This window comes from Epinephelus fuscoguttatus, linkage group LG15 (genome assembly GCF_011397635.1).
Source record: "Epinephelus fuscoguttatus linkage group LG15, E.fuscoguttatus.final_Chr_v1".
NCBI classification, from domain to species: Eukaryota; Metazoa; Chordata; class Actinopteri; order Perciformes; family Serranidae; genus Epinephelus; species Epinephelus fuscoguttatus.
Window position 1 is genome coordinate 35,281,555 of NC_064766.1, and position 17,786 is coordinate 35,299,340.

A 17,786-nucleotide genomic window follows, 5' to 3' on the forward strand; every position below is an offset into this window, starting at 1 on the left:
TTAAGGTGTAATTAAAAGAGAGAAGACAATACCGAGATATCATACCGTCACTGCATCTCCCCCAAAATAATAACATGATATTGATTTTAGGCCATACCTCCCAGCCCTGCTTTACAGCACTTCACAGAAACCCTGCTGCCAACTAGTGTTTTGGAGGTGTAACTGCAGAGTGAAACAGACACACCACCGCACACGTATAAATGCTCACAACAGCGAAGGCCACGTGTGTAGGCTACGGCGTAGGGTCTACCGCACAAGTTTAAATCCCACTTGTGATTCAGCTCCTCCACAGCACCACCTTCTCATCCATATATGGTCACCTCAGGCTCCAAAAAACCAAGCAACAGCTGAAATGCCAAACTCAAGACTTCAAATCAGGAGTCTACAAACCAGTGGGTGACATCACGGTAGCTATGTCCCCTACTTTATACAATCTGTGCTTACAACCCTGCCTACCCAACATTAGCCTATTAAGTAGATCGACTGAGAATTACTCAGCCATTGTTATTGCTCTGTTCTTGCTAACAGGAGCTAACTTGCTTAAGTTGGTAGCAGCTGTTTATATAATAACACTTTGAGGTTCCATATTTTGGGTACTGATTTTAAAAGATGAATTTAACACAGTCTGTTTGTTGAAATATTTATTTAGTTCATCATTAGCATCAGCAGTCTAAGTGACCTGTCATGACAGCCTTTGCCCCATGGGAAGTGTGTGGGTGTCTCCATATGGTTATTCTAAACCAAATGGAGATACTTTAACCTACCTTTTGGAAACTGCATTTCACTAATGCCTGCATACATCTGCATCTAAATGAGTAGTTCTTTTTCTATTCGAACATGCAACCGTACCTAAAAGTATTCCCAGTGATGCATTGCGTTCTTTTGTCCTCGTGACATTGTGTCACTAGTTTAAGAAAACGTTTTCTCTGCTGTAATCTATAGCAGTAACACTTTATTATCAGTGATGCGAGTGTAATACACCAGGGAAAACCATATCAGACATTCATCTGAGGTAATTTCCAATGTGTAAACATGAATGTCGTCCTTGATAAGGTTGTGCCCAATTGTCCAGCAATGATGATAGATGGCGAGTGATCCACCCGCGTGTTATTCAATGCTCCTCCGAACGTGCTCATCAACTGCAGAGATTACCATTCTGCTCAGGTCCCTCTCTTCTTCTGCGTACCAGGACAGGAAGCAGAGACTCTGCAAAAAATATTAAATACATATGCAAACAAGCAAGCGAGAAAATAAATAAATAAAGAGGCATAGTCAGGCCTACCTGTTGGCTGTTGTTTGGTAATGATTTCAGGATCACTCATGCATACAATGTGCTTTATTAAATGGAATTCCTACAGTGTACTTAAAGCAATTTCACTGTGTGCATTCGGTTGGAGATCAGATTATCTGTGGTGTTGTACAATGGCTCATTTTAAAGCTGGTGGGGATTTTGTCAAAAGCGATTACATGATTATATGGGTAATCCTTTTTCTGTCTCTCTCCTTTTTGTGAAATACATTAAATATACCTAATACACACATTTCTGTCTGCGTGCTGAAAACGCAGCACATGCAGGATCATTTCCCCAGAGAAAATGTACCCAAGCGAGATACCAAAATTTGAATTTTTATCGCAAATTCTAGTTTGCAGTAATACAGTCACGCTCCACTGCACAGGTACATAGAAGGGATGTTTCATAAAGTATTTGAACATCACTCTGTCTTTCTCTCTGAATACATATGTTTTTTTCCACAACATTAGCTTAGTGTCCTCCAAGTTCTCATTAGTGCAGAGTCTAAGTGACCTGCCACTGGAAGCCGCAGTAGGTCTGAAGAGTTACACTATGACAGGTCGCTCTCGGTCTCAAAATGACACCCGCGTCTCCACAATAAAGTCAGAATGTGGGGTAAAAAATATTGACTCATTGCTAAAACCCACTGCGGTACAATGAAACTATAAAACCAGCCCTATGTGTCAGGGAGCAGACAGAAGGAATATAACAGAGATGCAGGTAAAAGTGAATCAGGTGGAGGACTGAGACAAGCTTCACCTCTTTCTTATTATAAGGTGTGATTGATCCCAGTATCATGCCATTAATGGTGTTGGAGCTCACACGGAGACGCCGGGATAACAAGGTCATGCTACCACATTATTGTGCAGTGCTGTTCCTCGACAGGGTGGCAATATCCTCCGCTTCTGACTCACATTTCAAAAATCTTTCCAGTCAGATTGATTTGTGTTATTATTACAAATTTGGAGTCTTTGCTTTATAAGAACGGGGTTAGAATTCTCTTCAAAAGCCTGTTTTGCATATGAATGTTTAATGACTAGCTCCCATTCAACTACAACCAAGGAATTATTGGCTTTGCATAGTCATTTCAACACTAATGTGTCTTAATGACATCTCTATGGTTCCTATTTAAGACACTAATGGGCAGTAACGGATCTCAGACTGTGGTGTGTTATATTAAATTAATTATTGATCCCTGCCTCATATGCGATTGATGTCTTAGTCCTTGGATACCTTGTTATTGATGTATTTGCACCGAGGTTGTAAAGCATGTCTGGAGCCAAAGTGAATCAGTCCGAGGAGCTTCATGCAGACTCTACATGTGCAGACATTTTCAGCTGCTGATTCAGTTTGTAGTCGGTATTGAAATGAGGCAAATCAATGCAACATACACGTGGAGCTGCATTTACAATGGCTGGCTCTGCTGCGGTGTCGATACACAAGCATAATGAGTCGAAATTGTTGTGTTCCGCGTTAATGGTGGGCATCATCGCCGCCATATTTTACACTTAATTAGAATGAATTTGTGTTATTGTTACAGTGTTGGATCTCTAATTGAACAAGGAATTATGGATGTAAAGGGAGTCACGGGGTCGTATGAAATCATGTAAATGATGACATAAATATACTGGAATTAAATTAATTAACAGATAAATAAATAAATCATTTGCTTGTTTAACTTCGTTTAGCCATACGTTTAGTGTCAGGCATGTAACCCTGGAGCTGCCTCCTTTCATATACTGCACTGCACCGTGCTGCATATTTGTATTTCTTGGCTGTCTTGCACTGTATACTGCTGCCAGACACAATATTCAAGAAGCAATATAAAAAGGCACGCTTGCATTGTTGTTTCTTTGTCTTGCGCACTGTTATTGTTTGTGCACCTGACCAAAACCACTCACAGTATGTTCTACATACTGATAATAAAGTGGTTTCAGAGTTCTGGGTTCTGTGTTCGGGGCTTTAAAGCCATGAAGATGATTTATCCATCTTGGCAGGCATGCATTTCTGCTTGTTTATAAACTGAAGAGTTTATGGGGTTCTTAGCTTTGGCACTGCTGTCTTCATCTGTCTTTTGGTACTGCTTTTTCTTTTACAGAGGAAATAGTCTCTACACTGCAGGAGAAAACACAACATCTAAACATTGCTTCTTAAAGCCTGTGTTTGGAGGGGCTTAAAGGTGCAACCTGACTGCGCTGGCAGCAGTTTTTTTGTACAGCGCTGTACAAAAACATTTGACCAATAAGTAGATATAAGACATACTGTAAATACAGATAACCTAGCAGAGTGTAAAGGTTAATCTTGACAGTAAACTGTTTTGCCATAATAATTTCTGCTTCAGCCTCATGCTGCACACCTACCTCAGCATTTTGGGACTGGGCAGCATCTGGCCTGTCTGTGTATTTGTTTGCCCGTAATACAATTCTTCCATGCTGCAAACAACACAAGCGAGGCAGTCCTCACACTGCTTTGGTCGAGGATCCGTCTTTGTGCTGCGATTCAGCCCTGTTCTCTTTTCTTTTTTTATTCTGGTGCTAAAAATACTTGTGTGGACAAACAGAAAACAAAAGAAAAGGAGAAAGAAATACATATTCTGATGCGACACATTAAGCTTCCAAGAAATGTTTTGAAATATTCAAAACTGTGGATCGGCCAGTGTTTAATTCCCACTCCGGTACTCCCGTCAGTGTGGGAGTTATTAAGGTGTTATTATAGCTGTAAAACAAAATTGAAAGGTATTCCATAGGTGCAACCTAAAAAGTCATTTAGCTCTATAATGTGCGGACTATATACCAACATAAATCCACCTCTCTAGATTCCATCTAGTGAGGTAATAACTTGATATGTATTTTTTTATCTCTTCCATCCACAAGAGACTTGCAAATGAGCCAACGACTCCATGGCAGTAAGACCCAATGTGACACTTATGAAATCTCCCCTGAGTAAAATCTGTGCTTGGACTTTGGACTTCTAAAGGACACAGCTTGTAAAAACTTCCTGCGACAGAGGGAGAAGACGTTCCCAGTATAAGCCACCCTGCTTTTTGAAGCTCCTCTCCACTTAGAATTGAGGGTAAAGGGTCAAATCAAGAGAAGAAGGCATTTGTAAAAACGATGGCCCGAAGAGAGATTAGTCAGCGTAGGGTGAAAACTCATTTAACATCATCCAGTCGCCGTGGTAAATCTGTTTTACACCTTTTGAGAGTTGCTGGGGCGACGTCGTATTAGCATGAAATACCAGTTTGAGCTATTTATTATATCACGGGCATTTTTGTCAATTGAATTTAAACTGTAAAAAAGGATTAAAGGGAGCTTATAATCGCTGTGTTTATCATCGCTTAGCCAATCACAGACGACGGTTTGGCATCCATGTCAGAGTTGACTAATGATTTTCACCTGCTTATTCATCTCTGTGTCACAGTAATGAGCTGTAATTCATGTATTTAATACATTTTGCTGTAGGGCTGGATATTATTGATAGTATATTGATATCCTGATGTGAGACTAGATATAGTCTCAGATTTTGGATATTGTAAGTGTTGTCTTTTCCTGGTTTTAAAGGCTGCGTTACAGTAACTGTTCGAGCCTTTACCAACTCAGTCATTATATCCAATAGGGGTGTAGCGTTCCATCCATCTGGATCGATATATCGATAAAATGAGCAATGAGTGAGTAGCAAAAAACAGTTCTTTCTGAGCCTTGACAGTTATTACTGAGATACATTTGTTACCTTTGTTAAATGATGTTGTTAATCTATGTTTTATGGCTGTTGGGAGAAGTTTGCTTTCAAGGCTTCAAGCCAGACAGTCCTGAAGTTTAATGAAACAGATCATGGTTTGGGTTAAAATGAAAAGATTTATTCCACAAAGTTATCTCTGTAAGAAAGCCCTGAAGGTTAACTTATCCCATTTGCTGTTTTATGTGTGTTAGTGGAGTCAGTTTAAAGTGAACTTTGCAGTACTTTTTATTTATGTGTTGTTTATGTGTTTTATGGCCAAAAGTAAAAAAGAAAGGGCTGACAGCGTCGTCTCTAACAGACTGTGTTAAATGGGCATTTAATATCGATCGCAGACCCCTGAATCGTATCAAATTGAAATCGGATTGTGGGCATGGCAGATGTTGTAGTATCAGAAAATATTGTATAGTTGTCCAAAGAATCGATATAATATTGTATCGTGATGAAACTGGTGATTTACACCCCTATGTTTAGGGTTATTCATAAAAACCACTCACCGTACAACTGCAATTAAAAGCCTAGTCCCTTTTACTAGCCTAGCGTGGCTACATATTTTGACAAATAAAAAAATGAGCTGCTGGTTACCAAGCATGGTAAGCTCAGATCAAAAGAATCAAAAGGGTTTTTTATGAAAATTAATCCAAGTGGTGAGGATTGTTTTGTCAGAGCTAGATCAAATGAATGCTTCATAACTGATATATTATCTGAAGCCTAATTTTTAAACAAGTAATATTCAGACTAGTTTAAATCAACAGCTTGATTGTACTTCCTGATCTTTGCTGAGGTTTTGTGTGACCATTCGCCACGGTACCGCTGCTGAGCAGGGTGGAAATAAAGCTCTTTTCACACAGAGCGCGCAAAGCGCAGACCTCTGCCGACAAACCCATTCATTGTGTATGTGCTACCGCGGCGCAAGAGCACACTCCTCTTCCGCTGAGCTGAGCGGCACGCGCCGCCAGCCTGCGCTCAAATTGATTTTTTTTTTAATTTCACTGCAAAACGCGCTGTGACGACACCTCAGCGCCGCGCGTCCAATAGAAGAGAAGAGCCTGAAGTAGACCCGAAAGCGGTCACCATGGAGCTGTAGCTCCTGAACGAGCCTCTACTCCCCCAGATCCTGTCCTCTGCGCCCTACCCCGCGGTGGGTGCCGCGAAAGCTCTGTGTGAAAGAGGCTTGCAGGCCTGCCAGCAGAGGTCCGACCCGGCTGGATCCAGAACCTCCATTGGCAGGCCCGTCGCTGCTTTCGTGGTAGTGTAGCAGCCTCCTTCATTGGTCGTTAGGTCGAGCAGCTGGATATGCCATCCAAAGAGAGCAGATAACACGCTCACAAATAAAGTTAGCACCATGTTTGTTTGGTCCGCCATTTCACTAGCTATTTACCGTCGCTCTGACGTCAAACAGTAGAGACAGACAATAAAATACTGCGGTCATCCTATGTACACGCAACCGCTGGCACCGGAGTCTTGTAAAAACTTCACCCTAGACTCCGGTTTCAAAGAAACGCGGTTTTGGTGGCCCAAAAATGCGGTTGCATAGAATAATACACAGTTTCAGAGTCACACGGGTCCATGTGGACTAGGCCTATATGTCTTAGATTTTGGACACTGTTGTATCGTATGGGATGAATTGTTTTTTCCCTTGTTTTAAAGGCTGAATTACAGCACAGTGCTGTAAGTGTATCAACGAACTACCCTTTTAATTGTTTTTTGCCTTAACCCACTTAGTCATTGTATAGACATTATTGATGATTATTGAAAAACCTCATCGTGTTGATCTTTTCTGAAAACAAATATTGTTACGTTCAATTTTGTCTCCCAGTTGTGGCATTAATTAAGTGCTTTTGAGGAGTTTTAAAAATATCGAGATACATATCGTGTATCGAGATATAGCCTAAAAATATCGTGATATAATTTTCAGGACATATTGCCCAGCCCTACTAAGTATGAAATGTATAAATATTACATACCCATGGCTTGCAGAAACACACACTGCAAACATTTTCTTTTGCAGACTGAGCTGATGATTGTATTATTTGTCAAGCATTTGTGACAGCACTAATAGTCAACCCTACAATATCGTTGCAATATTGACATCAAGGTATTTATTAAAAAATATTGTGATATTTGATTTTTTTCTAGGTGTCCCACCACTATTTTGTAGATGTCTAACAAGTCATAGGATGTTTAAAACACACTTGTGTCAATCTCGTGTCACATCTGGCGTTCTTTGAAAATGAATGAATGAAAGCTGATGTTCTTTAGACTGACTGCGCTCTGGAGTTTTGCTCCCGCCTGGCTGATGGCTTGTCACTCTAGCCCTCAGCTATCCATGCGAATGGGTGACTACAATAGAGTCAGTAGACAGGAAAGACCGGCCTACCCAGTGGCCTGTTTTTTCCTCCATATAGACAATAATATAACGACCCAGTTGTACAATCAGCTGCACATTGATCTCGGGGCCGTCTAGCCTTCAGCACATTTATTAGCCACTGATCATGGGAGTCCCTCACTAGTCGGCAGCAGGACCACAAGAACGGCAACATATTTGTTCTCGTTGGAAGAAATTATCTAGTTATTGTGTGGATGTGGCCAAGGGACATGAAGCCTTAATGACAAGAGGGTGATTGAATGTCAAGTGTTTAAAAGCATGAATAAATCTAAAGGCTCTCGAGGGAGTCTTTGTTTCCCCTCTTTTTCCTCGCCGTTCCATTTTCCTTACTCCGTTTTTGCATATTTTATTTCAAAGGAGAATAAAAAGTATTTCTCCAGAGTGCACGGTTGCCATTTGCTTCTGCTTAACGTAATTGTTTGGTTTTTTTTCAGTCAGGTTGTGATAAAGAAGGTAAGTGCATGTGTGTGTGTTTGAGACTGAGGACAAGGAACTGAGAGTGAGAGTGAGAGAGTGAGAGAGAGAGATGGCCTGGGTGTCTGTGAATGTGTGTGCATGGTTTATGATTACATGTCCTTTTGTGGAGCACATCAACCATTCATGCAAGAGAAGCCACAGCGAGATGAGAAATTCCTTCCGTGCTCTCGCAGGCAGCAGAAAGTGACATTGAACGTTCATATACAAGCTGAAAATCTCATGCTCAGCCGATATGCATCTTAGGAAAGAATCGGCGTTCATCATTTTCGTCTCAGTGCGCCCCACCCTTCCCACCTCACCCCCCCTCCAGGTCTGCGACCACGGTGTCACGGCTGTGCGTGGACTGAGAATAATGGCGGGATGGGGCCTGATAAATGAGAGCTGATGAATCAGTATCGCGAACAGAGGCAGAACAATATCTGCTGGAACAGAGGGTGAGCCATTCGAGAGATATCTGCCTGCAGTCAGTGAGAACACAGGGAGCCGTAGATCAAGGCTGGATGTTGGTGTGATCGCCGCGGAAAGACCCGGGACTCCAGAACAGGTCCCTTCCAGCCTCTGTGGGTGAAGCAATCCAAACAAATTGATCTAACATTACACTTAGAGGGCAACGGCGTAGAAATGAAATTGATTGATTCTACACAAGTGACTAGGCCTATACACAAATACATTAAGGACTGCATGTGCCCTGTGTGTGCGCGCTCTCTGTCATCCAGCCTACTTACTTATTCATTCGAAGGTAGCATGCAGGGACTGGGAAACCATAAGAAATATGCTCTCGCTGCTGCGAGCCAGAAATTTCTATCGATAGCCTGGGTAGCATCCATCTTCGCAAAGTCCACCAAAGGTCAGGAGCAGCATAACTTAGAAGCTGGTTTGCATCGGATTCTAGTCTGTATTCTGCATGTTTACTGACAGTCCCCCCACGGAGGCTGGGTGGATCTGTGACACTTGCTCAGCCATCCACACACACACACACACACACACACACACACACACACACACTGAGGCGCTGAGGATGGCTGTCTAGTAAATCTGCGATGGTGAGGGGGTGTTGGTGAAAGCATTGTTTCACAGTCAATAAAAGGGGCCCTGGGGTGCTTGTAAGAACAGCAATCTGCAGCCATTTTCCAAAGAGAACATCTTGGGAGTACTCCGGGGTTATAAGTTGAGTTCCTCCTCGCATTTGGAGTTAATATTTCGAATAAAAACTAAAACAATAATGTGCCCAGCACATATTGCAGAACCTAATGGGAAAAGATATGGAGTCACTGGAATGCACTGTGCACACTGGAGCCAGAAGGATAGACAACAAAGCCGGCGATGCTAGCCAACAAATGATAGCACATTCATTATTTATCTATCTTTGTATTCCTGAGGTGTTTGCTTTTTTTTTTTTTTTTAATATAAATGTGCAATTTGTATGTCAAAGACATAAACTGGCAAATGAAACCAATGACTTTCCCATCCAACTTAATTAGCTTTGCAAATAATTTTCTGCACATTTGCATTCCCTTGCAGTGCTATTTTTTTTATCCATTTGTCAGCTAGCTAAAATGTGCAAATGAGATACTATTTCGAGCCGTTATTTCACTCATCCTTGCCGGACCATATGGCAAATAAATCATGGAAATATGCTTCTCACACAATAGTCATTCCAATTACCGCTCAGTCAGTCAATGTCAATGGCTATAATCCTCAAAATACATTGTCCTTTAATTTAAAATGCATTCCAGCGTCACTCCAGCTGAAGCACACTCTCCTCTGTGCATTGTTTATCAACGCTACATGCCTATAAATGGCGCAGAGTTGTATGTTTTGGGTGTGGATAGTGAAGGAGCTGTGCAGCAGCTGCCTTTATGTCCTGGGCTCCCTTAGATTGCCGGCTTTCCTTCGGGGATAATCCATGTTGTGAAATTCAAGTGCAGTGCTGGAATATCAATTCTTTTTTCTCCCCCTGCTGAGGGTTAAAAAATGAAACAGGACTTGACTGCTTGGTGGATATGAACCCGTTGGAGCAATCTGAACATCAAGATGACAATACGGCAGGGTGGGGGAGCCTGCAGAGGAGTTAAAGCTGGAGAAGAGGCAGCATTAAGAAGTGGACACTGTAGCACTGTACTGCGACGATAAAGCTATTCATCTTGTGTGTATAATTTAAAGGAATAGTTTGACATTTGGGATTTTCCGAGCAGCGACTGAGATGAAAAGATCGATATCGCTCTCAAATCTGTCCCTTAAATGTACGGCTGGCAAATTTCCTGAAGTTCCTAACTGCGCCTTTAATGCTGTAAAATCTCCCTCTGAAAATATGTCCTGCTCGGCTGCACAGTTGTTAACGTTGGGCACATCTAAGCCGTAAAAGGATTTGATGAAGCCCTTTTGAGATGTTGAGTCACTAACCACATCTGTGTGCCTGCCCCAGATCAAAGCAAGGAAAGCAGTTAGGCAAAGGTTTAAGTGGTGCTTCTGTTGGCAAAGCAGAAACAAAAGGAAGTACATTCAAACCAGCCGTCTGGTTTGAGAACCTCAAAGTTAAAGGAAGTGATTTGGCAAAACAAATCTGACTCAGCTGCAGTTGAAACAACACCTCGAGGTCAGAGTAGTTTGTTGTTTAACATTTCACCCGACTGGGCGACGCAAAATTTCATGTTGCTTCTGGCAAACAGAGTGCACGACTATGCATACTTGGAGATAAGTGATATGCACCAGGCAAGGTCACTTGAAATCAACGCTGTAAAAATAACTCCTTGCTTCATGCAGGAGGATGTATGAAGACGACTGGTGTTCTTAAGAGGTACAGGATGTGGAACTGATTAACAGCGAGCAGCTACACTGATTACACTGGCTGAAAAACAAAAGGCAGGTACGGTTCACTGGTTATGCTCTAACAGACATTCATCGCGTTCTGTGCGACGACTACAAAACCAAACTTGCTCCTGTCTAATTTGGTTGAATTAATAAGCCATGTCTACGTCTATTCAACTGGGTGCAAGCGGTGGCTCAGTGAATTACAAGTCCCAACAGTAATAGAGGAGAGAGGTGGGGGGAAAGGGAAGGGCAGGTGAAGGCTAAACGGCAGACGTTCCGTGACTTTCATCATCCAGATTCACTGCACACGTGACGGCTGAACAGATCGTTACCGTCACATACAGCACACACATACACACACACGTCAATCTTGTCTTCATCCTTCCACACGTCCCATGAGTGCAGATGCATGCTGAGTCCCTAGAGGCAGTTTTTGGAGGCATTCTTCATTTTGAGGTCAAGTCCAATCTGACCTACAGTACTTTACAGTACAAGTGGCTGATAGCAGACAGGTGCTGGATGGATTTGGCATTTCCATGAGCTTCTTGACCTTGGCTTGGCTCAGAAACACAGACAGTGTTACAGAACGAGCTTATTGTTACTTCCCAGCCTGCAAGCTGTGCAACTTATCTATGAACTTGCATGAGCCTAAAGCACTTTTGCTCGTGTACAATGTGTGTAAACGAATAAATAAGGGTATAAATGATTTATTCTCCCCTCTGGTAAGATATCGTACAATGAACTTTTTTTTTTGTTTAAAGCTATTGTCTTTTGAGATGGATTGCACAATTTGCAATCTAATTACGCCTCTGCAACAATGCTGACTTAGAGTAAAAACAAATAAATAAAGAGGCAGTTTAGTTTTTAGCTCCAAAATTAGCATTTTATTTGGATGGTTGGGGTCAGAGATGTATAATTTGTTTTCCAGTACACATGGTTATCCTCAAGGCTTAAGTCCAAAACCCTCTCCAGTCTTAAAGCTGATTCAGTAATTAGTGCCTAGCATGTCATCTCCCACCCACCCACCCCCTTTTTGGTACAAATTCAACAGTTGTGCTGACAAGATCACTACTTTTCCATTTTTTTTTTAAATTTTTTTTTTTAATCGATGTGATTTTTTTTCTCGTTTTATACAAAAAACTCTCTTAACTTCTACACATTTAATGTCACCCAGATTTTTATTTTTTTTATTTTTTTTTTCACTTTGTAAATAAATTTGGGAAACAACATTTTTCATTTTTGTTGTCATGTAAAGATAAAAACATGCAAAAAACTTGAATTTGTAGTCCAAATTATACATTTACAAGTTTGGAACTTTTTGCACTTCTTCATATACTACATCAAAAGAAAAAAAAGAATAAGGAAAAAAAAACATTATGTACACACATCTTTTTACAGTGAAGTAAAGTTGAAAATATCAGATGATGACTAAGGCAAATGAAGTGTACATAGATTAGACCAAAACAGGTTTTTTTTGTTGTTTTTGTAAAATACTACATCACTTCAGAAACAAAAGAAAAAAAAATCTGCTACAAAAGTATGATTCATAACTCCCTTTATTTGCAACCAGCTGCATAATTTTTAATTTTTTAGTGAAAAAGTCTAGAAGTCTAGCGTACTGTACAGTGCTGTTCTTAATTGTTTTTCCTTCCATCCAAGCTAACAGATGATCCTTCATTTTGTCGTCTTTGTTTATTTAAATAATCTTCAACAAACAGGAGCGTTGTGTAACCAAAGAAAAAAAGCATGTAGAAGCATACCAGAGTGTAACATACTTTGTTTGAAATCACTCCAAAAGTCAGTACCATTAAAGCCTTGAACATAAAACTAATCATTTAGATCCAAAAAAATGTACAAAAAGGCACATTATATCCCAGTGCTTCTGTACTGTGAAATTCAAGTGTAACTGAGCGCATTCAACACCAACAATCCAAGAGGCGACAGTCCACCAGTGTTCCCTCCCACATCCTCCATAACTGGACCACAGCCTATGCCTAAGCTTTCAACAAGCATATGTATGCGTAGACTACAACAATAAGCCTAGGTTGGTTGTTTTTGAAAAAATTTCTGAATCAATGTTTATTTTTTGTTTTCTTTTCTGTCACAGTTCTGTCACTCTCTCAGGGAATATCAGAAGCTGTCCGTGTCCATCAACAGGAAATCTCTCCTTCTCTTCATTTTTTTTAATCTTTTTTTTTTTCATCTTGTCATCCTTCCCGTAGTGGCTGTGTGTCCTAGTCGTCGCTCCCACCGTACATGTCTGCCAGTTTTCTGAAGCGAGGGCCCCAGTCGTTGAGGTAATCGTAGTCCTGGTCGCCCCCGCTGCTGGAGGAGTTGAGGGAGCTTAGGGAGCCAGCTGTGGAGCCGCTGCCCTCGTAGTCGAACACTAGCAGGGAGTCGTAGGGGGGAGCGGTGGGGTCGTTGTCTGCCGCCTTAAGTCCCTGTACAGAAGGAAATAAAACTGCAGTTAGATGAGAAGATTAAGCCACGTCTGCTCGACAACACTGTCTGCAATAAGGAGTGAGCCACATCAAGGAGACCCACCCCCCCCACTGCTGCACACAAACACACTAATCTATCCTAAAACCAGTCAGTGGTTTTACCTCCACTTGTTCAGGAAATCAGATTAATCAGGCTCTAGTGTTCTGTGAGTTTCCTCTGTGTTTGGGTTGGGACTCTCCTGATGTTTCTGGGATGTCGGATTATCTGCTGCTTGATCAAAAGCCAAGATTGAAGCTGTCCAGCAGCCTCAGATGACTGGAATCATCTCCCCTTCCCCCACCGGCTACTGTGCGAGGCCCCCCCCCCCACCCCCCCCCCAAAGCAGCAGCACAACTCCAGTGCTGATACTTTGTCTTTTAATCTAGATAGCAACATCTTTAATATATCAGATTTATTTGAGTTCTGCCTAAACAGCAGCAGTAAGCACTGAGCTCAAGTGAGGCAGAGATGAGAGGAGCGTTAGTGTGTGTGCCACGCATGCGTGTCTCTATGTGTTATCTTGAGGCTGATGGTGCTGGTGGGGGTGGTTCTATTTTGAAGATTGTGCTCGACGTTCCCAGAAATTCTCACAGCGTCATGAGAGGTCCTTATGGATTGTTATTGATTTCCAGCCCCATTCCTTAACGGGACTCGGGAGACTTGATGGATTGCTAATCTAGGAGTTGAGATGTGCTTTGGCCATGAACCACTTTGGATCTGAGCCTGGTTTCTCTCTCTTATCGCCACCACTGAGGTAACCAACAAATAATAAATGAATTAACAGAAGTGGAGCAACACAACACAGAAGAAAAAAAACGAGACCTCAGCTCATTGGGAACTTGTCAAAGATTTATAGTTTCCTCTACGCTGCCATTATAGCTCTGAAATGCTCTCAAATAAAAAGATGGATTGAATTAAAGTGCCTGGGCACTTAGCGATTATTTTCCACTTGTTAGCTTTCGTTAAGTATTTGCTCAGGGCTGTGGTGCTGATAATTTGGTGGGAAATATGACAGATGGATCGTTCATTACAATTACAACCATAATCGCTCTGCTGGTTATAGCCTCCCCCCCCCCCCCCACACCCCATCTACAACCAAAAACCCACTGGCAGTTTCATAAGGTTAGTCAATCACACAACTCAGCCTCGTAATTTCATAATAACTGAGTCATCCACTGTGCTGGAGACAATCACGACTCTCAGAGGAACGTTGAACCGGCCTCACTTTTGGAGTCACTCGGTCCCACAGACGACAAAACAGACGTGTAATAAAACCCACTGGTATTTCTATTCAGAGACCAACTTTGCCACAGCTGAAACACAGCAATATGCAAAACAAACGCAATCACTTCTGCTTTGTCTCCCTTGGTGACACTGCCTCCACCTGTGACCAACCGAGGTCGTGTCAAGTCGGGGCTGATGTATTTAAAATTGCCCCCTCCCTTCTTGTGGGAACAGACCAGGAGCTGACTAATAGACCTTTGTTTGTCCGACTGCGAGGTTAAAGTCCTTATGCTAAACCTCTGCCTAATTTTTTTGTCCCTCTAATTTAATTAAGAGCCACAAGCTCCTGGGGCATGTGCACACTGCAGGATGGAGATCAGACCCCCGCCTCCGCTCCCCCACCCCTCTCTCGCTGTCTCTCTGCTCCTCTGGCGGCTAGCCCTTATCAGTTAGGTCAGATTCCAGCTCAATGTGAGCGCTGGAGCTACCATGACTGAGCTTTAGCGACAGTCAAATCTGGGACTAAAAACAGATCAACGCTGCCTGGTTGCAGCGAGCGTTTTCTGGGTCAGGATGCTCAGACTTGAAACGTCTCAAAGGTCTTGTGAGAACATCGAAATAAGGCTGATGAAGGATGGTGTGCGTTGGCAAACTGTTCCTCGTTGAGCGGCGCACAACATTAAATTTCAGCTCAATATCGGCCGTTGCGACAAATGCATTATGCGTATTCATGACACACGGCGAGAGTGAAAACGAGTGGTGTCTGGGTAAAGGGATCTGAGAGATAGACGGTCGGGGGAGCAGAGCTGAAAGAGCAAGTTCTAATCTAAAAACATGGGCGCCGTCCAAAAACTAGGAGAGAACTCCATTTGTAATGCTGTGAAACTCTTGTCTGTTGGAGCTTGTGAAAAATACATGACTGCTCTTTTCATTTTACATTCTCCCTTCATGCTGGAGTCAATGATGGCCTCAGGCAAACGAGGGCACTCTGAACAGTGCACTCCGATAGAAAGCCAATGTATTGCTTCTCTCATCTCCTATTTCTATGCTGACACATCTATAACTCTACTTTGACGGAAAGTGAGGAGAAAAACAATTATATCTAAGTGAGTTAGCATCATGTACTTTTTGGGCTTTGTATGTGTCGGAGTGGATTTATTATGTGTGATGAGAAAAGTTTGTTGGGAAAAGATGAAAACAATTCGAATAATAATTGATTCAATTTAAAGTCTTTTTTTTTTCTCCCACTGCAACTGCTTGATACTAAGTCACAGAAGCTAAATTGTTTATTTAGACACAAGTTTATTATAAGAAAGTCATTCGGCTTGAAAATGAAATTCAAGCTTTGTAGCAGCACTGATCCTTTCACTTCAGCTATTTCATGGGATTCAACAAAACAATCTTAGTCTGCGGTACCTCTGTATGCCGGATAAAGCTGCAACATGTAGTCGATTAATCGATTAGTTGATAAAAAGAAGATTAATCCACAACTATTTTGATAATCCAGGGCTGTACCTGACTCAGAATTATGTCAGTCGAATCAGATTCGGCTGTTCAAAAGTTTAAACAGTAGTCCAGTCAATCTAAGGGAGTGATCACACCAAGATGAAACGCTAGAAACGCGACGCCAATAAAACCATTGTTATCCTATGATACGGCGCGTCTGACCGGCATTCAAGCATCTTTTTAGACGCGTGTTTTTGTAGACGCTTCTTTTTAGACGTGTGTAGACGCTGAAAAGTACAAATATTTTCAACTTTTTGAGCGCCAGACGCCAGTAGCTAGCGCACATTGAATAAGCGCTTCGAGCGTTTCAAGCGTCTTTGAAGCGTCTGCGTGATCCCAGCCTAAGGGTGCTTTCACACCTGCCATTTGGTTCGGTTCATCAAACTCAAGTTCGTTTGCCCCTTAAGTGCGGTTCGTTTCGGTGTGAACACAGCACTTGAGTGCGCACCAAAACAACCACATCAAGACCTTCTTGAAGAGGTGGTCTCGGTCCAGTTACAAACTCTGGTGCGGTTCATTTGTGTTGAGAAGGTGTTCCAACCTTGATCTGAACCAACTGCAGTCACATGACACATTGTTTGGGTTAAACATGAGCATGTTACAGTCCTGGAGGATTATTAATGTGCACCTCCTCCTGTACTGCCTTAATATGCACATTCAGCACATCCAATGCATCAAAACATTGTTTTCTAGTTGGAGCCGCGCCTCGTTTTCAAACTGTATGGTTTGACTAAAATGAACAATGACAGCAATATAGTCCACGATGAGCAGCGCTAAAATCAACCTGCGTAGTTGTCCCTCCATTGTGACATTAGAAAGTGTCACATTTATCTTGCAGGTGTACTCTTCTTCAACGTTTGCTTTACTTCCTGGATTTTTCCCACATGGAAATTCTGACCAATCAAGAGCAGCTTTCTCACACAAGGCATTTGATCTGGTCCGCTTGTAAATGCTGCCGTGAGAACACGAACCAACTCTAGATAATTATACAACTTTGGAACAAAATTAGTCCCTGATTCAGACCAAAGCAAGACAACTCTAGGTTTGAAAACAGCCTAACTCAAAAATGTGCCCAAACGAGGAGTCATAGTTTGTATTGGTCCTTATTCCCTCCCCCTTTTAACATTTCACAGTTACATAGTCTGGATGAAATGTTGTTAATATTTGAGGGTCTATATAGGTACACTGATCCAACATATTTGGTGTCTTTTCCCGAGTATTTGGGGTCAATCTTTTCAATAAAACACTTCTCAAGAAGATATTCTGATGTATTGTACCTGTATTTGGGGTACTACTGCCCAACAATCAATTTTTTTTGCCAAATTTTCCACTTAGTTTGTGCCTCACTGCTCCTATTGGTGTATCTACATCTAAACTGGCTATAAAGTATTTTGCATGTATTTAGTATTTATAACATGGTGTCTACTCCATTCTATTCAGCTATTCCATTAGCATCTTTACTCTTATTATCATGATCTTATTTTTTTCATTCACTCAATACAATTTAAATAAACTGCAGACGCAATATGGAACGCTGTGCCTCGTGATGATGTACCAGAAAAACATCCTGTATGTCTTAGATGGGATGGGAGAGGAAACACACAGGGGGCGATAGTGGAAACCTGTATTTGGTATGCTCCAAAACATTATGGGAAATCGGAGGGTCGGTATCTGATGGTTATATGTGAAAGAACATCCTAGAAAACTAATGTTTAGACTTCAGTCATATGAAAATTTAGAAGCAGAGATATGCAGTTCTTTGTGCGATTCTGTGACATAATGGCCCCAAATTCCGAGCCCTGAATTTACCTTGATCTACTGAGTATATAATGGTATACTTTTAATATGGTATTTGGATATCCCAAGAGACGA

At 41.8% G+C, this 17,786-nt stretch overlaps 1 protein-coding gene across 1 annotated transcript in view; it reads right to left on the reverse strand.

The window, feature by feature from the left end:
* Positions 1–11,876: 11,876 nt before the first annotated feature.
* cdh2 (cadherin 2, type 1, N-cadherin (neuronal)) overlaps positions 11,877–17,786 on the reverse strand; it is a 77,265-nt gene continuing 71,355 nt past the window's right edge. Inside the window, exon 16 of the mRNA XM_049597898.1 lies at positions 11,877–13,144. Within this exon, the coding sequence (XP_049453855.1) occupies positions 12,938–13,144 (207 nt within the window). The 3' untranslated portion in view covers positions 11,877–12,937. The remainder of the gene's footprint in view (positions 13,145–17,786) is intronic.